The 24100-nt window shown below is 39.8% G+C and overlaps 1 protein-coding gene across 1 annotated transcript; it reads left to right on the top strand.

Annotated features, from left to right (window-relative positions):
- The first annotated feature begins 1122 nt into the window (after window positions 1-1122).
- Window positions 1123-15678, top strand: LOC149071725 (choline/ethanolamine kinase-like). The gene is made up of 9 exons (XM_089247657.1): window positions 1123-1423; window positions 5556-5778; window positions 5874-6001; window positions 6505-6621; window positions 8756-8817; window positions 11431-11521; window positions 11660-11768; window positions 12634-12831; window positions 15576-15678. Exons 1-9 carry the CDS (start codon window positions 1305-1307, stop codon window positions 15669-15671), a joined length of 1143 nt encoding a protein of 380 aa, XP_089103783.1. The 5' UTR covers window positions 1123-1304; the 3' UTR covers window positions 15672-15678.
- The last annotated feature ends 8422 nt before the right edge of the window (window positions 15679-24100 follow it).

The following is a 24100-nucleotide window of genomic DNA, read 5'->3' as shown; positions in this document are numbered from 1 at the left end:
GAATGGCCCCTAAATGGTGTCTCTTTGTGTGACGTACTCTATGTATTCAAGCCACAAAATAAAGTTGTCATCATTTAATTACCTCTTTAAATTTTTATAGATGACTTCATGAAGTTATGGGAATTTGTTTCGGGGGGGGGGGGGGTGTTAGTTGCACATGTTGTCACCAGATGGCGTTTTATTAAGAAATAACACATCTAGGCAAACGTTTACAATTTTCGCTATTGTTAAACACTTTTACAATTGTCACTGCAACAAAACATGTTCCACATGATGGCCATCATTTTCAGATATACCATGTGAAATCGCAAGATGGCATGTTCCACAACTGACCGAAGTACGTGCGGGGAGATGTTCAGCACGTGGCGTGAAATGTTGCTGCCTTTAAGGGCACGTAAAGTTCTCGGATTGTCACGACTTACCAGACGTTTCAAATGCCCCCAAAGCCAAAAATAACATGAATTGAGGTCCGTGGGATCGGGGAGGCCATAGATTAGGAAAGTGCCGGCTGATGACACGTTCTACTGTAAAATGTGTTTTAAGAACATTCTTCTTAACACACACTGCAATGTGTGGGGAGCTCCGTCTCTTGCATATTTCTTTTTTTTATAACAGCTCCTGTGTGACATCACATAAATTTACATGTCTACTACAGGTATTCAAAGTGAAACGCCCCCCGGTGGCGACATGTGCAACTAATTTTTTCCTCCCGAAACAAATTCTCGTCCTCCACAAAATTTCACATTTTTCTGACGGCTGGTTTCGCCTGTAGGCTACTTTAAAATAGGGTCTTTTTAATTATGGACGCCCTATATAATAAACAATCGTTTCTATCAGAGGGGGGGGGGGTTGACGTAATAACTGCGTTTTTTTCCTCGATAGCTTTCTTGATTTCGCACGCCACTGTAATCATTTCACTATCAAAACACAAACCTTTCCACAACACTATCTGCAACCCTATTCCTTCGTTTGTAACTTTATGAAGGACACCCTAGAAAATATCATTAAAGATGGGAAGGTTTTTTTTATTCTGTTTTTGTGTGTGTGTGTGTAGATTCTTCATCATTATCTTCTTCGATTCTTATGATAACAATTGAAACGTCACCACATTACTGTCACCACGTAAGTTTCGATAACGGTGTTCAATAGTTTAGGTCAATGTCGAATCTGTTCATCGGAAACCCAGATACTGCTGAGATTCATTATTGTATTAATAGTGAAGAATCCTTTTTTGTAAGAGTTATACGATTCCGGTTCGTGTTTATTTCTCAGTATTCTCATCATCATCATCATCACTGTAAATCATGTGGGATGAAGCTAACATGGAAGATTTCAAGAGAAACGCTCTCGATACTTGTCGGGAGTTCCTCGGTGGTCCATGGCAAGATCTGAAACTAGAAAACTTCCATTTAACCAAGATCAGGTGAACAATCCCTTTTTTTTAGCATTCGTTATCGTGTCGAATAATTGCTCGCGGGTTGCCATCTCTCAGACCTATATTTGTCCCAACCCATTTTCCATGTTATGTAAGTGCAGTAGAAATCTCGACTATCCGGCCTATAGCCACTAGAATAAAGACGGGTTTTACTAGGACGCCAATTTCTGCGCCGTGTGCAGCGTGTAAACGCTGATTGGTTAAAAAACCTGAAATTCAAGTTTTATGACCAATCAGCGTTTTCACGTTGCTCACGGCGTAGGAACTCTACTACTAGGAAAACCCGGCTTAAGGTCGTTATCAAGACGCCTTGATCCGACCTAGTCTCTTAGCGTCGTGACGTTCTTAGATCATCGGAGCTGTCGCCAAACTTTGCAAAGTTTGTTGCCAATTTGGCGAAATTTACAGAGGAATACGTTAATTTTCATTTTTACGTAAGTTAATGATTATATACAGGCGGGAAATGACGTAACAAATGATAATACAAATATACAAATACAAATACAACGCCACAACAGGCAAATTGCCCAACGAGGTGGCTGACTTAAGAACATCATGGATCCCCGAGCCCCTACCTACTACTACTACACCACACATGCACCCCCCCCCCCCGCTGAACCCCCCAACGAATCGGTACATGCGGGAATGTGCGTGTACGTGTAGTGCAACCTGACGTAAAGTTTGTTTCTGTGTAATGCTTGTTATGTGTAGTGCTGTCATCTGCCCCCAGTTTTACTAACTATGAGTGAAGTGTTATGGTTGAATGATTTACCGTTGTAGGACTGTTGCTCTCTGTGGCGAGACTTTTTAACGGGGAGATCGGCTCGCATTTGCGCCTTGAAGTTGGGAACCACAGAAAACCAACTTCAGCCGACCACCACTGTGGGGTTCGAACCCGGATCCTCGCATCACGAGTCCGGCACTATAACCACTCGACCACCACAGCGATAAGAACTTTTTACACAATTTTTGCAACAATATTTATATTGTTACGATCTGTAGGCGATAGATGGCGCGATTTGTTCGATGGCTCTCAGAAATATTGAAATCGGTTGATGCAGGTTTCGGTTCATCGTAGGAAGATGCTATTGGTGAGAACATTCCAGAAAGTCCCGCCCCTCCAGACATTGGTTCAACCCCTCCGTACGGTGGCGCCGCCGACTAGGAAACTGTAAGATAGAATTTTGTAGAATGTTCTATTTCTCGAAGTTTCTGTCGGGGTTATATATAGTACGACGCTCACAAGATGGCAGGCTAGACAGGCTAGACAGGCTCAAGGAGATTCAGTCAGTTGTGTTTAAACGTTGAGAGAAAGTTGTTAGCTCTCTGATTAGTCTGTAAATACGTGTAAATTGCTGTTATGTAAATAAATCTGTGTTTGTCTGTCGAACCGCTTCTTGTTTTGCAACCTCGAAGTCTTGTGGAAAATTATCCGCAACAATATTCTTAGGCTTCCTTTTTCTTGAATTTTCCTCCTAAATTTTACATTACATAACAAACATTCACATCTCAGCGTTTCTCAAAATTTCTAAACCCAAGGTCGACGGACCACTTGTGACCCGTATCACGGGAAATTCCAATACTTTCAGTTTCCTTCGAAATGTCCTTTGTGCATTTGTCCGGTTTTTGCAACGATGCTTATTAAAATTTGTAATGTTTACTAAAATTGTGAATAAACAGTGTTTTCATAATTATTATGATAATTATGACTATAAATACAAATATTCACCTTGTGTAATTCAGGTTCAACGTTTTTTCCCCTCGATTTTTCAGCGATTTTAACTACAATTATAGATTTTGCCGACGTATGGCAACGTTTTTGACGACATCCCATGTTTTTTACCGTACTTAAGATCCCAGTTCCCCTTATTTTAGGCATTGAAATATGGACATGGAGTCATTTGAATGTTTCTTTCCGTCAAATATATTTTTGTTCACTTCGATTTATATAGTAGCCGTTTATTTTGCCACCCTTTTCACTCATTTTAGCAGTAATTTGCAAATTTGTCATAAATTACATCTCTTGGCTGCACTCATTGATATCCCGTATTTAGGATTGCAATTTCTCTCGTTTTCCTTGATAAGGTACAGTGCACCTAAGTATGAAGGTACAATTTTTATTTAAACCCATATGGATATTAGTATTATCAACTACTACAATTGAATAATATTTCATTAAGTTAGAATCAAATTATCAAGTCTGTCTGCAGACCGCCTATGCCACCGTCGCGGACCATAGATTGAGAAACGCCGATTTACATTATGTACAAACAGTGCTGTCTTAAGAGCATCATGGGCCCCCGGGCCAAGTGGTTTTTCTGAGGCCCTACCTTGTACATTCTAAAAAAATTCAACCTGATTTCAGTTTTGTGAGGCCCCGGACCGTGCCCGTGTGGGCCCATGCGTTAAGACGGCGCTGTGTACGAAGTATTCACCAAGAGGTCACAAAATATGAATAGGAAAGGCTTTCGATATTAAAATGGTGTTTCAAATGCAGTAAAGTTTCGGAACTTCAAGGTTCCGGAAAATCCGAGGTAATCAGGCTCTCAAAGCCTCATTGTTTTCCACTAATAACGAGTTTTCTTTCATTTTGTCTAATTTTTTTTTTAACGAAACAAGAGAAATTTCAGTCGTGATACAGGACCATCGTAACAGCATCATGCCCCACCCCCTCATCTGACTGAAAATGCTTGCTCATGCTTATATGCTTAATCTCTAAAATATCAACTAGATCTCACTCATGAGTCCACCCCCCGCACTCAAGTGCCCCCGGGCCGTGCCATCACCACCTAGAGAACAAGGTTTCCGCACGAAACTTGGGACGTAACTAAGGTAGGCTATCTCACCTATAGCCATTGGATATAGAAGGCCAACGCATGTGCTATCTCAACCCTTTTTGTAGCATATCCAATGGCTATAGATGAGATGACCAGTGACGTCACAAGCTTCGTGGGAAGGCCTTGTTTTTTAGGTGATGTTGGCTCGGTTGGGCCCTTTTGTTAAAACGACTTTTCCTTGAAAGGGTCTAAACAGGTTCTGATTCCTATACTACTGCTCCAAACACCAACTGTGGCCATATCGCTTCATTGCAACTTACTGCCATTAATGAGATGGGCTGGAAATGAAGGCGCTGTCTTCGGTGGTCGCCTCAAGTTCGTCAGGGCGATTCCTATGAGTCCCTTGATTCCCTTGATACTGGGTTCCTCGATGGCCTTTCAGGTCAGGATTTTTCACAGGCCCCTCTGTAGTAAATTATTGTAATTAAAAGGGAAATAAAACCCATCCCCATTTGTTCCGGCCCTCGAGCCCCTGTCTGCCTCACTTACAAAGAGGCATAGCTCCCACAAGGGCAGGGCTGACAAAGCTCCATCTTGATTGCCCAGAACGATTCTTATTGTTTGTTTTTTTGCGCTCTAAATTCCCTAAGTGGGGGGGGGGGGGGGGAAATGCATGTGACATCCCAGCCTAGGAGAGAGCCCTAGAGCAGTATATGGAGGGCCATGGGTCTTGGCAGTTGTGTAATTAATTAAGGACAAAACAGGTAACAGTAACGCGTACCTCCTCTTCCACAACACATACCACACACACTTAAAAGTCGGTTTCCATTACTTTTCGGATAATCCGAGTTTTCATAAATCCGAGGTGGTTTCAGTCACGTTCTCCTTCGATTATCGAGACTCTACAGTAGGACAAAATTTATATCTATAATAATAATAATAATAATCACACATAAGGGCTCCCTATTTTCGACGTTTCGAAGCCATCGGGAACGGGAAAACGAGGTGGCTGAGAAAGTTTCCGAATTCTTCCAAATTAGTTTATTCAGTGGCCCGCGAGACGTTTTCAAATCAATAAAATGGCCCTCTCTCCCCCCAAACGTCCGTAAGGTGTTCATGCGAACGTTTTAGGGCAGTGGTTCTCAAACATTCTTCACGTGAGGTGTCACTTTTCCTTATCAACGATTATCCGCGGCTCCCCCAGAGCAGTCTAACGAACAATCACTTCGAAGTACCTTTGTCAGCGGCACCGCGCCACACAGTTTGAGAACCATTGTCTTAGGTGGGGTGTTAGACGAATGTTTATTATTATTATTATTATTATTATTATGCATATTTTACAGCGGAGGTTATTCCAACAAACTATATTTATGTTCATCGAACAACCATTGGCATGATGAGGAAGGGATCCCGAAGGAAGTCTTGCTGAGGGTTCGCGGACCAATAGAAACAGGCCTCGAAAGTGCAATCCAACTAACTGCCGTGATTACTCTCTTGGCGGAAAAGAATCTCGGACCGAAACTCTACGGATTTTTTGACAAGGGACGACTCGAGGAATACATACCAGTAAGCACTTGAACAAATGTATGCATTTCAAGCGATGAAGTCAAATAAAATAATCGCCAAAAGATGTCTCATTACAGTATAATTTATCATTTCAGTCAGTTTCCCTGCTATCGGAGGATGTCGTCAGGATGTCTCAGCATATCGCCAAGGAGTTGGCGAAGATCCACGCTCTTCGCGTCCCGATGAGGAAGAATCCGAAAGTGTTGCACGATTACTTTATACAGTAAGTATATTTATGCAGGGTGGATTCACCAAACACCAACTCTGGCCATATTGCTATTTACTGCCATTAATGAGATGGGTTGGACAAGGCACTGTCTAATGGTCGTCGCCTCAAATTCGTTTTAGGGAGATATCTTATTATATTCTCGTTCGGGTTTGAACCCAGGAGCAGCAACATTCACGGTGGTGGACGAGAATCTTATCACCCAGCCACTGGGGCGTACAGGGTGGATACTATCGACCGCCCAAAAAACGTGAATCCTAGTGAATAGAAAAGTGTTTTCTGTTTTCGAATCGGATTAATATTAAGGGCGCTACAATGTTTTACTACCTGTGTGTGCCACGGGTTGGAAACCGCTGCTATAGGATCGATTATTTTCTGATCGATTCTCCGCTTGGTAGATTCTCTGAAGAATGGAGACGTACATAAAACTCTCTTGTTAAAGTTTTACGGTATTTTAAATTGCATTTAGAGTGTTACATCCCATGTTTATAATTATCTAGATGGCTGGATGATATCGAAGCTAAAGCTCACATAATACCGGATGGGCCAGACATCAATGCGGTCGTAAAGAACATGATTACCAGCGGTGAGCTACGAAGGGAGTTTGAATGGTGCAGGTAAGAACTGTGCTAGACTTTCATGTGATGTTACATAGTTATATCCCAGACGAAAAGACACAATCATAGCACAGTAAAAGAAAATCACTTAAATTTTATTAATCTTTTCATATTTAACCTCTTTACGATCAAGGACGTAATATTGCGTCCAAACGCCAGTAGAATAAATTTTAAAAAAAATAATCCGTTTTCTTTCCTTTCTCTTCATCACCGCGAAGCTTTGTTGCAACCCCATAAAAAAGGGGTTTTTTTTACCTCCGTGCTATATACTTCTAAGAGTGAAAGAGAACAGGTAGGTGAGGGTGAAAAGAAAAATCTACTTCGTACCTACTATCTTCCCATATTATCTGTAAATATTACAGATAGGAGAGACGGAGGGATAAGAGTACAGTCGAATCCCGTTATAACGAACGCCAAGAGACCGGACAAATCACTTCGTTACAATGAAATTTCGTTATAAAGGAATTCCAGGTTACATAGCATTGTTCCTATGTAAACTTATTTGGGGGATTCGAAAAGTGTTCGTTAAAACGAGATTTTCGCTATAACGGTATTCGTTAAAATGGGATTCGACTGTATAATAGATAAGTACATATCTCTCTTATACTTATGTATTATACTGTTTTCCTCTTTCATTTGTTTTTTCTTACTTTTCTACTTTTTCTTTCCTTTCTTTTTCTAACATTCAGTTAGGTAAGGACAAGGTTACCATATTTATCACCAATTCGTCAGTCAGAAATCATCCGAATTTCTGGCGAATTGGTTAAAAAAAGAATTTAAAAAATATATACATTTTTATAGCATTATTTTAAAATTCCTTTAAGATTGACCGAAGCCAAAGCAAAATGGTAGAAATGACTTGGCGACAAAAACAATTTTTGGCCAAAACAGTATACCAGCAACCACAGATAATTCCTCTCTGGCTCTCCTCACAATAAACATTACATTCTTTTTTGGAGTCCTCCACAGTCCAGTCTGTCAATTCTAAGCCCAGAAAATGGTGAAGACATGTAAGTTTTTAAAGAATGACGCTCCTTCGAGACCTACTTCCGAAAGCCCAGGGCAAAATGTGGGAATTACAAGGTCCAATGTAAATAAGTCAAAGTGAACCGAATGGTTTTACAAAACTATTAACGTTTTTTAGAGTAAAATCGTTTACATTTCACTGTTAGATGGCAGTGTTATCGTTTTTGACAAATGAAGCATTTTCATATCTAGCTTTTTTGCAGGGTATTGTAAATAGTGTTTATGCCTCTGCATGTTCTAAAAATACAGAGGACAATTGAATGCTATTAGGTAGCATTAGAGTCACAATGTCACAATAGTATCCCCGTATATGTATCCAACTGCTTTGTTATGAAAACTGTTGTTTCACTTACACACAAAATGTGCATCATATTTTTGAATGATGGATGTTAGATACTGTCATAGGTGCCGGGACCTAGGGGCTGAGGCCATTTTTTCCCTCCCAATAAATTTTGTAAAGGGGGTGTGTGAGGCCCCCCCCCCCTCAATAATTTCTGAAAAAACAATGCAATTTACCTTCTTCCTCCTGTGTAAGCACTCGAGCCCCGTATATACAGGACGACAAGCAACTTTCAGCCCTTCCAATGTTTTCTTTATGTTGTCGCCTCTGGTTACTGTTCAAGCCCATGAAGTAGTAAATACAAAATAATTTTTTCCACATAGACAGATGTTTTTAATGACTCTCAAAACATTGGTACAAAATGAGTATTTGAATCCTCAGACTTAGCAAAAGAAAAAAATTAATGAACCAAATAGTCCACAACATCCCCAGATAACTTGAAAAAGCGATACAACTTCTGTTTTGGTGGAATCATTGATTGCAATCTACTACATATCTATTATTTGGCATTAATATATCGATGATTCCCGCTTCATTTAAAAGCAGTTACACGAATTTTATTGACAGAATTTGGTAAAAAAAGTAGGAAACGTAGGACAAAAGTAGGACATTTTACCAAAAAGTAGGAAAAGTAGGACTAGTGGAAGCCCTCCACTTATTTTCCAGCAGTTGTGTGTTAGAAGCTATTGAATGGTAACATCTTACGATACCCCATGTTTTCGTCAACCCTTATATTAATCCTTTTTTTTTTCTTGTTGGATTTAACAGTGAACTCGTAGAAAAGTTAGATTCACCATCCGTCGTTTTCTGCCACAATGATCTTCACGGAGGTGAGTCTTATCTATTATAGATGATATTAAAAGTTTATCTTATGCATGCAATTGATTGTGCGTATGTGCGCGCGCACGCGCGTGCCTGTACAAATCTACAATTTCACATCCATCGTCGCAAAATTTTGCATATACACCAAACGGGACCCGATTTGAACGATAGACTACTTTAAAAGTATGTCAGAGCTGGGTGAATGCTCGAAATTTGTGAAAAAACTGTGGAGCAGCAATGGTTCCTCGGCCTCAACAATCACTTTCGGAATGTTTATTTTGGCTACCGTAGTAATTAAACAATGTGTTTTGGACATGCACGTGCCTTTACAATGGTTTCTCTTTTCTTTAATCCTGCCAGTTATGTATATAATAGTTTATGCCTTCATAATGGTTCGTAACTTTTTCAATCCCCACAGTAATTGAAGAAAACTCAGACAGCGCCGGTAAATCTAGCTAGTATTCTAATAAATGGTGTCCGGGCTAAAAGTATCCAAATGGAATAATTTCTTATACTCAGAGAACCACAAAGCGCTTAAAAGTGCTGCACCGTCGGTAGGGAATTGTTCTGATTTTTTTATCCAAAATTTTACTGCCACAGTCGTGCATGCGAACTGTCAACATTCTGCTTCGAGATGCTTTCCGCAGCAATACAGAGCCTGGGTGTCTCGCGGTTTCTCCAGTTCTCCAGCAATCGCGCTTACTGCCATCATGGGGACGCCGTGGTCGGCTGGAGTAAGTTTTCTGTGGTTTTCAGATTCCAAGGTGCAAATGCGAGCTGATATCTTATTTGAAAAAAAAAAAAAAAAGCTTCTTCGCATAGAACAATCGAGCCCACAGCACTCAAAAGAAATTCACACCTAGTACGTGATATAAGATTAAACTGCCAAATTTTTTTGATTCTGAACACGGAAAACAGTACTTGTGGGTCACATGATAGGCATTAATCAGAAACTCACTTTCCGATGGTACACAAAACACCTGACGTATTCCGATTTACACCAATTCACATTAGAAGTATCGCATAAAAATATTTACTAGGTACATGAGTGGTTTAGTTAGTAATAGTAGCATATGGTCGCCACAACGTCTGTGCTTAGGCTAGCTGAATTTAAATCAGAGACGCTTGTCAAACGCCACGAACGAACGAATTAAAATATGAAGCCTCTCGCATGATTTGAAACATCGTCTGCAGCAATTGATTTAATTTCTCCCCAAAACGATATTAAACACTTGCCAATACCGATCCCAACTCTGCAGATCCACTAAGAACGCTCACATTTATCTTTACTAACAAATATAATGGCCACGACAAGCAAAATGTCCAACGAGTTGGCTGAAACAGATACCCACAGAAATATAGAAGATAAGTACAGAGTAATCCAAAAAAAGAGCAATTATCTCGAAGAAAAATAATCATGATAAATGTAATACACTGTCCGTAAGAAAGATTATGGTCCTCTCATCTAAGGATAGCTATCATCTAGAATAGCTTCTCGATTTATCTGAATATGTATGTCGCATTTTTTAAACGTATCAATTGTGTTACAAATCACAACCCCCGGAGATAAACTGTTCCATTCATTAACAACCCCCATTACAGAAAAATTCCCTCCGGCAGCACAATCTGGAGTTGACCCCCTACTAAACGATACTGGTGTCCCCTTGTCGGAGCAGTCGATTGACGATATATAAATAGCACATCGTCCATCCTATACAACCCTTGAAAATTTTTAACACTTCGATCACAATCCTTCCCGACAGACCGTCGTGAGCTGGGTCTTTTGCCCTAGCGTGTAGGGTAGGGCTTCAGCTTGGCACTGCCGTTATGCAGCGCCAAGCCCTGCGGTTGAAGGCTGTAGATCTGTATCTATAGCATAAATCCCGCGCCGGACATCAAGTGGGGGTGGCATCCCCCCGGAACCTGGTTCCGTTGGCTCTGGATTAGGGACTTATTTCCGTCTCTCCAGGTCAGATTTGTACTGAGCGGGATTACGGCGTCAGATCTATAGAACTTAACTTGTGTACCCTTAAAGGGGTGGGCCAAGGGGTGCACCAGTCGGCGGCCGTTTCTTTTGGATACCTTTAGTCCGGACATCCTGTGCTATAGCGTCTAAAGATACGAGCGGGCACATCAAGCGGTTATGCTGACGTTACAGTGGTCGGTAATGAAACCGACCGGATCAGGACATGCAAGACACCCCTTATTACGTTTCCGCCTTTCTAAAAATTGGGTGGCAAAATCAAACGACAGAGAATAATGAAACACACAATCTAGAAACATAAAGAAAACAGAGTTTGACCCAAAAAATAAATGAATAAAAACGCTAAATAAAACTCACGAGAACAAAAAAAAAAAAAAAAAAAACCACAAAATGGCGCACCGACGCCACGGATAATCCCTCGGCAACTGCCCCGAATAAAATTACGGCTATTAGCCGGCGAGCGAAGCGCGATAAAAGCCCGTCCAATCCCAACCGCGGCCATGACGAGAATGAAATGAGAGCCATACCTATACGACGAACGGCTGATGAGATAAAGGCTGAATCAGGACTTACAAGACACCCTGTATAATGTTTTTGTTTTTTTTACATTTCACGTATTTTTGAACTCAATTTCTAGGAAATATTCTTCTGAGGAATGAAGTTCCGCAAGGCAGTGATGTATGTCCGATACTCATCATCGATTTTGAATTTTCATCTTATAACTACAGGTGACGTTTCATCTAATAATAATTATTTGTTTCCCCGAAAATAATTTGCGTCCCGATTTGAGCGATTTGTTTTTCGTTAGGAAGCTTCTGTAAATGAATGAATCTCTGACCAATGACTCTCCATTTACTTCTTCGCAGGAGCTTCGAAATAGCTGCGCAGTTCTGTAGCAGATGCTTTGACGTCAGCACCAAGGAATATCCTCACTATGAATGCGATATCCAGAGATATCCGTCGAGAGAAGAACAGGTAATTCTATAATTTCTCTCTCTGTCTTAGACAGTGGCGTATTAACGGGGCGGGGGGGTTGTAGCAGGAATTCTAGGAGAAAGTGCTTTCCTGCGGTAGCGATCTTTTTCTGTGGTCATGTTATAGCTGTTTCTGTTTCATTTCCGGGTCAAGAAGGTTTCTGACAACGACGAATCAGGTATTGAACCGACCGGCTAAATTATATATATAATTTTAATAGATATTTATGATCAAAAAATAATAATTTCATAATTATTAAAAGATATAATTTGAAATGAGAGAAAGAGACAAAACACATACAAAAAAAGATCAAAAACAGTTCAAAAAAGGTAATTTCAAAAGTAACGAAAATTCATAATTAGTTAAAGATATAATTCTTAAATTAATGAAAATTCATAATTAGTGGTAGAGATAATTTCAGAGTTAACGAAAATTCTAAGATTTCAGAATTATTGTAAGAGATACTGTATTATATCAGAATTACCGTATTCTCCCCGCATCAGCTGGCATGCCGTAAAACTCGAGGGATAACAGCTTTTTGAATTTCGGGGATCTGGTCCGTTCCTAGCATACCGGGAAAAGTGACGTTAATAAAGATTTCAGGATGCATTCGACCAATTCAATCTATTTTTAGAATAAAGATATTTAAGAATTTTCTCGCAGTTTGACTCGGATTTAACGGCATGCCTGCGAATACTGGAGGATACGGTAGTTCCAGAATTACCGAAAGTAATAACATGTATATAATAAATGAATGGAGTGGAAAAATTTAGGAATCAGTAGAAGAGATAATAAGGAGAATTAATTTGATTGATAGACTTGACCACATGAATGGACATTCATAATTTATTTCCATGTTTTATAGGAATATTTTCTGGACGCTTACCTGGACCAATCGTCTAAAGAAGGCTCCTTTCCAGAACATTTCTGCATGGAGCAAGAAAAACAGAAAATTTTGGAAGAAATCGAAATCTTTCGGATATATTTCAGTTTAACCCCGGCTATATGGGCTTTCAAGATGATAATCAGCCCTGGTTACGAAAGATTCAATCTGGGATTCGTTGTAAGTTTAATCATTCTACTCGAACGATCATTCTATTTCAAGCCGGATCTACACCCGCAGCTTCAACCCCACGGAGAAAAACACATTTTTTTTTTTCAGTACGCCGCATTTTAATGGTCGACTTTGCGTACCAACCCCATAAAACCGGTTTTGTGTAACTCTGAATACTAGCAGTATATAGCTCCGTTTACATTTGGGAGGGGATCTCCCCCAGATTTGGGAGGGGGTAGCTTTGGTTATTATTACCTGCACGGCAACTTTTTTTCCTCATGGGGAAAAAAAAGTGGGAACGGAGATCAAAAGAGTCCCATCTTTGTTCCGGAATAATGGTGGGTGACTTCGACCTCCTCTCTCCTTAATCATTTGTGCCGAGAAAATTGCTTTTAGCTCCTTCTTCTGCCATCTTGAGCCAATCATCCGTTCAACCCACGTGACCAGTGACTACTTTCGAAAGGGAATGACATGTAAACGGGGCTTCTGCTGACAACAACAACCAAAAAAATTCTACCAATCTTTTTTTAGTGGAATTTTGAAAGAAAATGGAAATATTCCACTTTCTCCCCAAATGCAATATTCACAGAGATATTCCAATTCACAAAATGGAGAAAAATTTGGAAAAAAAAACCAGCATAAATGACTGTCAATAGCATTTTCCGTTAAGCTCTGTTCACATGTGCAAGATTGGGGGTCGCTTTGGTGATTATAATTACCGGCATGACAACTTTTTTCCCGTCGTAGGGAAGAAAAAGGTGGGAGAGGAGCTCATCAAAAAAAGCCCATCTTTCTTGGGGTGGATTGGAGGTCGACACCGACCTTCTCTCCCATAATCCTTTGCGCCGCGAAAACTACTATAAGCTCCTTCGTCAACCATCTTGAATCAATCACTTCCGTTCAACCTACGTAACCAGTGACGACTTCCGGAAAGAAGAGGGGGATTACCGGCACAAACAAAGTGTCATGTGAATGGTTTGTAGCGAAAATCCCCGTTACCGGGAACTTCCCGGGATGTTTTATTGTGCATGTGAACGGGGCTTTAGTTTATGTTTTTATCCCCCCCCCCCCTAAGTTTTTTGAAGTATATTCAGCAATATGAGTGATGTATCTGAGTAATACGCTTTATTTGGACACTTTTTTAATTGGAAATATGCTTCTAGGACCAATGGTTCGCCAATAGATTGCGGAGCCAGCTGTTAGCTATGCACCCTGTATATTCATTACACATTGAAAAAAACATGCATTTTTTGGCCTAAATTTTCATATTTCAATACAATGCGCGAGATACGTAAAATATAAATTTTCATATTCTGAGTCAAACGATTCCATTCTAGTACACCTTTGATTCAATCCCGAGCAATGCCTCTGCTGACAGTTAAAAAAAAATAGCATAATCAGTGTTAGAAACATTGCGTGCGAGAGTCTCTGGGGGTTTATACTGTGTATAGCCAGCCATAAGTCATGGGACATTTTGGAGTTCAAATATTTCTTTTTTTGAATTTCGAGAGCGTTCCTTAATGAATTATTCTGAAATTTTGGTCATGTATACCCTAAGAAGGTTGTTAACAGCTGAATTATGCAAAGATATACAGGGTGGCAAAAAGGTCCGTAGAAACTTTAAAAATTCATAAAAACCGGGAAAATAACCGAAATAAAAAACGGTTTGCAGGGTTAGCATCAATAGGTCAGGGAATTTTTTTTAAAACGGAGGGAAATTGCCGATAGGTGGCACTGACGTACAAAAGCTGAGTCAAAGAAAAGATACGCAAATAACGAACAGAATGCCTCCAAATCGTTTATTACAGCAGTACAATCAAACCCCGCGTCACCCGGTTAACACGTCATTCTGCTTTCCGGGTCACTTTTTTGGAAGTCCCAATTGTCCTCAGGCAGGAATTGGCACAGCTTTGGCTTACTCCGTTTAACGAATCACTCCGCTTACTAAGTCATATTTTTGCTCTCCCAAGAGTGACTCATTAACGAGGTTTGACTATATGTTCCACATGACCACCACCACAGGGTGATAACACATTGCAGGCGAGTCACAAATCCAGCAACGGCAGAGTGCAGCAGGTCCGCCTACAAGATTTACAACGGTGAACTGGTTGTGGATTAGGAGCGTAAATTTTTATGACCGTCTCATTAGCATACGTCCACCGAAGTCGCTCGTACCAGCGCCACCTATCGGCTGTTTTTTAAGTTTTTTTTCCTGCCTTAAAAAATTCACGTGACCTATCGATGCTAACCCACAAACCGTTTCCATTTCGGTTATTTTTCCGGATTTTATGAATTTTTTAAGTTTATACGGACTTTTTGCCCACCCTGTACGTAATCATGCCTTAAATTCTAAAGATAATGAAAAATGCCATAAAGCTACTGAAAACAATAAAAAATGCTGTTAAAATCGTGAAAAAAAAAGCCTTAAAATCACTGCAAATCGTGAAAAAAAAATGCTCTATCGCGTAAAAATAGCGAAATATGCAAAATACATAGAAACATATGTATATGTACAACATAAGTGATAGAAATCTTAGCCTTAATAATCATTATGGTCCTTCACTTCCATACCCGGTATTTGTGTCTATACGCCTGTATTTGTGTGTCTAAGGTGAATTCGCTGTCAAGATTGGAAGTGAGATGTATCTTCGCTCTCATCTGGCTTTAAATTGATTTTTGACAAATTAATTAATTAATAATCATCATTAATTAATCTTTATATTGATGTGATTTTGGTTTTTGTTTTTTAACAGGAATTCGCATTGAGTTTCATAGATTTTTTTAAGAAGTTCAAGGCAGAGTATTTACAAGAAAATCAGAAGACAACGAATTTGCAGAATAAAAACTGAGATATGATTTTGTTTCTTATGTATGGCTTGTTTCAACTCTACATGTTATTATCGTCGACCTCCAAGAACAAGAGGGGAATTGGCTCCATCACGTCATGTCACATCACGTTGAACGAGTCTATTCTTTTTCTGGAAAAAGAAGCGAAAACTCGGTCGCTGACGAGCGATCGCTTCATCTAAAAGTTCATCAATGAATAGAATCGTCCGACTTGAAATGACCGAGTCCTAGCGGGAAGGAGGGGGAGGTTAGAGCTGCCCTCAGGGCAAAAGGGGGTACTAAACATTTTTGGGGCTCAAAATAAATGAAACACTTCTCTGCAGGGCCGGTCCTAGAAATTCGGTGGCCTGAGGAGATTAATATTTTTCCTGCTTTAAGATGCGACTTATCTGAAAAGTTTTCTTTCTTCACCTCTATTACCTTGATACAGTGGTTCCCAAAGTGTTGGTCAGGACTTCCTTGCCGGGAGGGGAAGGGGGGTAACGTTGATTATTTAAGGTTTCGCGAATTTCCTAAATAAAAATCAGACCTGATGAGAGCACACAAATGTATCAAATCAATATAATTACTCTTTGAAGAGGGAGGGTGGACGCACAGTGGTTGCACCAGCTTACATTTTTTTCCTAGGGGTTTTGAAAAAATGTTTGCCCTTCAAAGGATTGATTGAGTTTAGCACATACCTATATATATAAATTGATTTACCCTGCGCGTCTGTTCTCTATACAAATCTACAATTTTAGATTGATCGCCGCCAAATTTTGCATGTATACCAAATGGGACCCGACTTGAACGATAGGCTACAAGTTAAAAGTTCGTCAGAGCAGGGAAAATGTCCGAAATGGGCGAAAAACTGTCGGGCAGCAAAATTGACGATTTTATTGTAGAAATGCGGAAATTTTTTTAGTGGGGTTTTCTGTCACATCAATAATTTTAAAAATTGTATAGAATTCTCGATTTTTGAAGTATTGAGTTCGCTTAGAGATACGAAGCCCAGGAGTGATTAGATATGAAGTGATAAATATGAAGTAATTAGCCGGACCTAATTTTGAGTTGGATATCCATGCAATATCATGCATGGAATTCTTCTCAAGCATGAAAATTAATGTCTCCATATTGTCTTTTAATTATTCAACTGCATAAATTCATATAGTTTAGGTTGTTTTAAAATTAATTATGGGCCCGTAAAGTACATCGAAGAAATTCCACAGCTTTAATTTAAGCATTTCTGGAAGCTGAAACAGGCAGATGGATAACTTGAAGTTCGGGAGGGAATCGAAATGCCTATCGCCCCTTAAAAAGGGGAACAAAATACAGGGCGTTTCTAAAAGAATCACCCGATTTGAAATGCGTATATTACGGAAAATATTGAACACAGGCACTTAAGATTAATTTTATATTACATGACTAATCATAAAGTTTTTTTTTACAAACCAAATTGAAGGTGCTCAATATGTCCACCTTGGAATGCGTCCCAAACTTTTGCGAGCATGTTCGCATCCACGAAATGTGAGAATCTGATTAAAAAAGAGGTAAAAAGATGGCCAAATATTGTCCTATCATTTCGATCCCCTCCAAACGAAATTTCTGGCAACGACAATCTCGTTGCTTAGAGGGAGGACGTCCCCCCGCTCTACTCGAATAATTGGATTTCTGCACACGTAAACGGGGCTTTAGAGTTATTGAACATCTTTACAGTGCAACGAATACTCCCAGGTTGCAGAAACTGCCGCATTCCACGAAGTGCAAAATTTTTGTTACGCAATCAAGATAGTTGTATCAGGGCCGTTTTAAGAGCACCACGGACGGGGCCCCCCGTGCAAAGTGATTTTTCTGAGCCCCCCTCCCGGCTAAAAATGACTGCTTATCAATTCATAGTTTTCAAAATTTGAACCAGATCTCATTCTCACGAGGGCCCCTCTGCATTTGAGGTGCCCGGGTGAGGCCCCTACGTTAAGACGGCACTGTTGTGTGTGCATTAAAAAAAGCAGCCAACTCTAGAAGAACACTTTAACCAGGGCCGTAACTAGGCTGGGGCACCTGAGTCACTACCCCTGGGCCGCTAGACAAATGGGACCCCCACAAATGTTTACACTTGCTTTGCATAACAACACTTTTAAGAGATGACCCAAGAAAAAGTGCCGAGGGGCCACGAGAAGGCACACTACGGCCCTGATTTCAGGAAAAGTAGTTCTAAATAAAAGGGAAAAAGTGGTAAAAATTTATCTACAGTTCGTTATTTTCCCCATTTGTAAGTTTCTGCAGTGAAAAAAACTAAAATTTGTTTATAACGAAGTCGTTATAGGGGGTGAAAATTTTCCCTCCGATTGTGGAATGTCGTTATAACGGACTTTACTGTGCATCTAATTCTTTTAAAATACTTTGTCAATGCATTTAACACTAAAATTTTTGTCCGAAATGTGAAGCCGGGTTTATCCAGTCCATGTTTCAATGCATGTGCCGAACAGCATCAGCAACATATTTCAGAGCTGTCTCCTCAAAAAGCTTAAGCTTAAGATGAATGCATCTTAAGCTTTTTGAGGACACAGCTTTAATTCACGAATAACACTTTTAGGCCAAAATTCCAGAGCAAGGCCGCAACTAGGAGTGGGGAACAGGCGGGTCTGGTGCCCAGGGCGCTATAAACAAGAGGGGCAAATTTCGCCTTTTAACCTCACCCTCAACATTACAAAGGGGAGCCAAAATGTATGCTTTTGGCATACGGCTAACTAAGCATTTAGTGTTGCGGCCGATCTTTTCCATACAATTTTAACATAAGGGGCAGTTCAAGTATTACGTAAGCAAATTTTTAGCCATTTTTGACCCCCCTCCGCCCCTTGTCAGCACTGCCCCCTACCTCCCAACACATATTGGTGGGATCAGAAACGTAGGCGGGAGGGAGCCTCCCACAGACGAAAAAAAAAAATTAAAATTTTGAAAGAAAATACCTTTATATGCAATTATAGTCGATTTCTGTTAATTTCAATGCTATTTGAAAGGTAAGAGCACAAAATTTCTCTAAGAAATTCATTACGCCCACGCTTTAAGCCATATATGCTAAACCCTTAACTGGCAGACCAAATGCAGCCCTGAAGGTTACGTGATGTGGCTTGCCCACTCAAACCCAATTTTGTAAAAATTAACTAAGCGGCACATTTACAGGTCGCTTAAATGACCAGTGACAATTCCAGAGATATTCAAGTGGACCATGGCACGTTTTCAGATCACTGAAGTAGGCCCGTGGCACATTCAAAGATCACTTAAGTAACCTGCGACACAGTTCCAGAACACTTAAACGATCCGTGGCACATTTAGAGATCCCTTGAGTGCCCTGAGGCACAATTTTAGAGCACTTAAGCGGTCCTCCGGTGTGGTTCTCCATCACTCAAGTTACCCACGGAACATTCCCAGATCACTTGAGTCATGTGTGGCGCAGTTCGAGAGCACTTAAAGTATCCGACTACGTTGAAAATGTCATTTTGGAAGAAAATATGGATTTTCATTTTTTATAAAAGTCCTATTTGTTGTGATTCCAAAACAGGCCTTGCATTGTTTATATGATGCTTAGAATCAAAGTTACGTTCACTTTAGTGTTGCGTTTTAACATACAAGTAATACGCAAATAAAGACTTTAAACGTGTTTTACGAAGAATGCTATTTCTGACATTTTACTTGACTAAATGCACTGTGAAAATCAAAAAGCATTTCATTAATAAAATTTTTTGCAATCGCGTTTCAAATATCACATGAATTTTGCCTAAAATTTGACATAAAAACGACTTTTTCATAGAAAATATAATAGATAGACCAAAATTTATCACTGTTTTCACCATTTCGAGACACTTTCTATCAAAAAATGTATTTGAAGATCACTCGCGAGCCATTTTAAAGAAAAGTGACAAGAAAGGTAGTCGGATATCTTAAGCGGCCCAGAAACATTTCCAGAGCACTTGAAGGATCCGTGAAACATTTAGAGATCGCTGAAGTAGCTCTGTAAAAAGGGATTTATCATTAGGGAGAATGTTAGTTCAGGTGCCCACAAACTAGCAAAAGATTTCTCGTTTTTGGTGCGCCGAATACGATGCCATCAAGAATATTTTATATTTTCATAAAGGGTGGTTGATGACGTAAGTATTATCCAAACCCCCCCCCCCCTCGTCATCAAAAGTCAGCAAATCGGAAACCCCTCCCCCATCGATGCTGACACAATACTTGAATGACCCATAATTCCTGAGTTCACTTGAGTTTAGTCAAATTTCTCTCGCTTGTGAAATTCATAGAATTTTTATTCAAATATACATCGTAGATTTTCCAAAAGATACTATACACACTGTGCACATATTTCCACAATAATTCATATGATTTTTTTTTTACATATCTGGGCCGTAGATTATTTACAGGTTTGCGTCAAAACAACAATTTCATTATAACACAGATTTGATAAGGGGGAAATAACAAAAACAATTTTTTAAAAAATTAACAAAATTTTTATTCTAATCAGTTCTGCTCGCTATGGACATTGCGATATATAAAAACTATAAATTCTTCATTAAAAGTAGGATATAGTGTCTTATATACAGTGCAATACGAATGGGAAATATAACTAAAGGACTCCAGGTGCGTTCAAAATCACTACAGGGGCTGCTTGAACCATAACTCTGAGCATTCAAGATTCTGATTTTCTCTCCAAGATATCGGCGACAATAGACGTTGATACACAGAATCAATCAAGGCAATGACCCTCATCATTTGAGTCGATTGATTTGAGTCCAAAGATCATATCGGTGGTGTCTCCCATAGCCAAAGGGGTCCGATTTGTGCTAGATCACACAACGCTCAATCAGGCTCTCAAGTACATTCAGATGCTATGGAGGCTTGAAACCTAAAGCTGAGCTTTCCAACATATCAGTGATAAAGATGTTAATACATGAGATCAAATGGGGGCATAGACCCCCCTGCGGCCAGAATTTCATTGCTCACCACTGGAGTCAACTGGATGTAGAATGACCATATTAGTGGTGGCAGCTGTAGCCAAAGGTAGAGTTCTGACTTCAGCTTGATCAGGCTTCTAGGTACGATCAGAATTGCTATAGGGGCTTGAACCATAACTCTGAGCATTCAAGATTCTGATTTTCTCTCCAAGATATCGGCGACAATAGACGTTGATACACAGAATCAATCAAGGCAATGACCCTCATCATTTGAGTCGATTGATTTGAGTCCAAAGATCATATCGGTGGTGTCTCCCATAGCCAAAGGGGTCCGATTTGTGCTAGATCACACAACGCTCAATCAGGCTCTCAAGTACATTCAGATGCTATGGAGGCTTGAAACCTAAAGCTGAGCTTTCCAACATATCAGTGATAAAGATGTTAATACATGAGATCAAATGGGGGCATAGACCCCCCTGCGGCCAGAATTTCATTGCTCACCACTGGAGTCAACTGGATGTAGAATGACCATATTAGTGGTGGCAGCTGTAGCCAAAGGTAGAGTTCTGACTTCAGCTTGATCAGGCTTCTAGGTACGATCAGAATTGCTATAGGGGCTTGAACCATAACTCTGAGCTTTCCAGATTCTGATTTTCTTTCCAAGACACTAACGACAAAAACATCAATACATAGGATCAATCAGGGGGCAATGACCAGTGTGGCTAGAGTTTCAATGTTCACTTCTGGAATAGTTCAGATGAAGAATGATTATATCAGCAGTGTCCCTGCAGCCAAAAGTAGAGCTCTGACTCTTGCTCGATCAGGCTTCCAGGTACATTCAGAATCTCTACATAGGCTTGAAACGTAACCTTGAGTGTTATAGATTCTGATTTTCTAAGATGCGAGTGACAAAGATGTGAATGCATAGGATCAATTGAGACAATGCCCCTGCAGATGTATTGAGTTATTAGTCATATTGAGGAGTCTTCACTGCTCATCACAGTCCATTACATGTAGAAATTATTATATCAGCAGTGTCCCTGCAGCCAAAAGTAGAGCTCTGACTCTTGCTCGATCAGGCTTCCAGGTACATTCAATATTGCTACAGGGGCTTGAACAGTAACTCTGAACTTTGTAGATTCTGATTTTTTTTCCCAAGATACTGGCAATAAAGGCTTTAATACATAGGATCAATTGAGGGCATTGACTCCTGTGGCCGGAGTTTCACGAATTAAGTACATTACATCTAGAAATGACTATATCAGCTGCATACCTGTAGCCAAAGGTAGAGCTCTGACTTGCGCTCCATCAGGCTTCTAGATACGTTCAGTACCACTACAGGAGCTTGAACCATAGCTCTGAGCTTTCCAGATTCTGATTTTTTCTCAGAGATACTGGTGGCAGACATTAATAAATAGAATTTAATGGGATGTTGCCCCTGCTTATGTATTAAGTCTTTTGTCATATTGAGGAGTCTTTATTGCTCATCACAGTTGACTAGATGTAGAAATGATTGTATCAGCTATGTCCCTGTAGCCAAAGCTCTGGGTTGTGCTTAATCAAGCTTCTAGGTACATTCTGTATCACTACAGGAGCTTGAACCATAACTGAGCTATAAAGATTGATTTTTTTTCAAGATACCGGAGGCAAAGACATTAATATATACATTGGACAATCAATGCAATGCCCCTGCAGTCCGAGTTTCATTGCTCACCATTTGAGTAGATTGAATGTAGAATGATATCAGTGGTGTCTCCCATAGCCTAAGGTAGGACTTGATCAGGCAATGTACAATTAGGCTTTCAGGTATGTTCAGAATTGCTGTGGGGACTTGAAGCGTAACTCTGAGCTTTCTAGATTTAGATTTTCTCTCGAAGATACTGGTGACAAAGGCATCGATCGCAAATACATAGGATCAATCCAGATGATGACCCTTGCTGTCTAAATTTCATTGCTCATCAATTAAGTTGATTAGATGTAGAAATGATTATAACAGCAGTGTCCTTGTAGCCAAAAGTAAAGCTCTGAAGTGTGCTCGATCAGGCTTCCAGGTAAGTTCAGAATCGATACAAGGGCTTGGAAGCATAACTCTGAGCTTTCCAGATTCTGATTTTCTTTCCAATATACTGAGATAAAAGACATTAACACATAGGATCAATCAGGCAGCCCGAGTTTCATTAATTGATTAGACGTAGAATGATCATATCAGAAGTCACAGGTAGATCCCTGACCTGCTCTCGATCACATCAGTATTCTTTGGTGAGATACTTGAGCTTAAACATGGATAATTTTCCTTTGTGGCCGAACCAATTGCCACAAAACCATATTCCTAAATAATTCCCCCCACCGCAATATAATTTTGTATCGTGAATATATAAAAAATATGATTCAGGAGTTCACAAGTTTCAGCTTGCAGGATAAATTTTGCGGAACACGTAACAGCTAAATTCTTTCTGCTAAAATTGAATATGAATGAAAAAACAAAATTAATTCCTTCACTGGCCAATAAGTCTTGAAAGCACCAGATCGACTCATAGACTAGAGTTTGTGCGCTCATGCTCTGAATCATGCATTTTTTTTCAATCATAAGAATTTGACAGCTCATACTTGCTGCATTATTTCTCTTAGACCGAATCTGGTTTAAGGACATAAAATTTTGATCGCTCTTAATGCAATAAAAGTATTGACAGATTCTGGATGTAATTACCGATGCAATCATAGATATATTTCTTGGACACAATTCATGACTTTAAAAACAGGATAACGTATAGAAAACCATGGGTCGCTAACATAGTGCTGAAATTCCTAATTGTGGAATGCGGTGGGTATTCTTGACATATCGGGAAGCTATTAACAAGCTTTCAACCATGCATAAAACCATGGCTCACTAAAAAAGTGCGTTTGGAATACCACTTATGCTTGCTGCAATTCTCCTTGGCGTCCAGAAACCACCAACAAATTTTTATGCAGTTGTTCTTCATTATGGACGTCTAAATAACCAAGCTGATGAAAAATCATGCTAGTCAAATGAAAGTTGGCGACCCCTGATGAACATGAAAACCTATGGTTTGGATAGTGAGTTTGACAAATTATATTTGATAAACCAATTGACCATTTTCATCAGGTTTGACACAGATGTTATTGTGTTCGAACACACACACATACACTCTTCCAGGAAAAACACATTGAGCAATTGTCATGTCATCATCCGCATCGGTGGCCCCGATCCCTGTTGGCATCACAACGTTGGCCAGAAACAACAGAAAAGCTGGTGTGTATCAAAACAGATGAAATAGTAGCTTTTGACGATCTGTTCATTTACGCTCATTAAAAATCACACATGCATCGCTTAAGCACACCAAGGTCGGGAACCACTGATTTACACTCTTTACCAAAGCGTTTTTTTGTATGTATTTTTTTTTTTTTGGTGGTGACCAAAGTAAATTAGTCGTCACAAAATTTGGGGGTCACAACTTCTCAAAATTTTTTTTTTTTTTTTTTTT

Source organism: Pholcus phalangioides, unplaced genomic scaffold (genome assembly GCF_987345545.1).
Source record: "Pholcus phalangioides strain wild (caught in Gottingen) unplaced genomic scaffold, Ppha-v1.0 ptg000018l_1, whole genome shotgun sequence".
In the NCBI taxonomy this organism is placed as follows: Eukaryota; Metazoa; Arthropoda; class Arachnida; order Araneae; family Pholcidae; genus Pholcus; species Pholcus phalangioides.
Note: the sequence above shows the minus strand (reverse complement) of the source record. Positions and strands in the feature narration are given on the sequence as shown.

Coding starts and splice junctions, on each gene's coding strand:
- LOC149071725 (XM_089247657.1), top strand. CDS start 1,305: ATGTGGGATGAAGCTAACATGGAAGATTTCAAGAGAAACGCTCTCGAT. Junction 1,424..5,555: donor TTCCATTTAACCAAGATCAG/GTGAACAATCCC, acceptor CATATTTTACAG/CGGAGGTTATTCCAACAAAC. Junction 6,622..8,755: donor AGGGAGTTTGAATGGTGCAG/GTAAGAACTGTG, acceptor TGGATTTAACAG/TGAACTCGTAGAAAAGTTAG.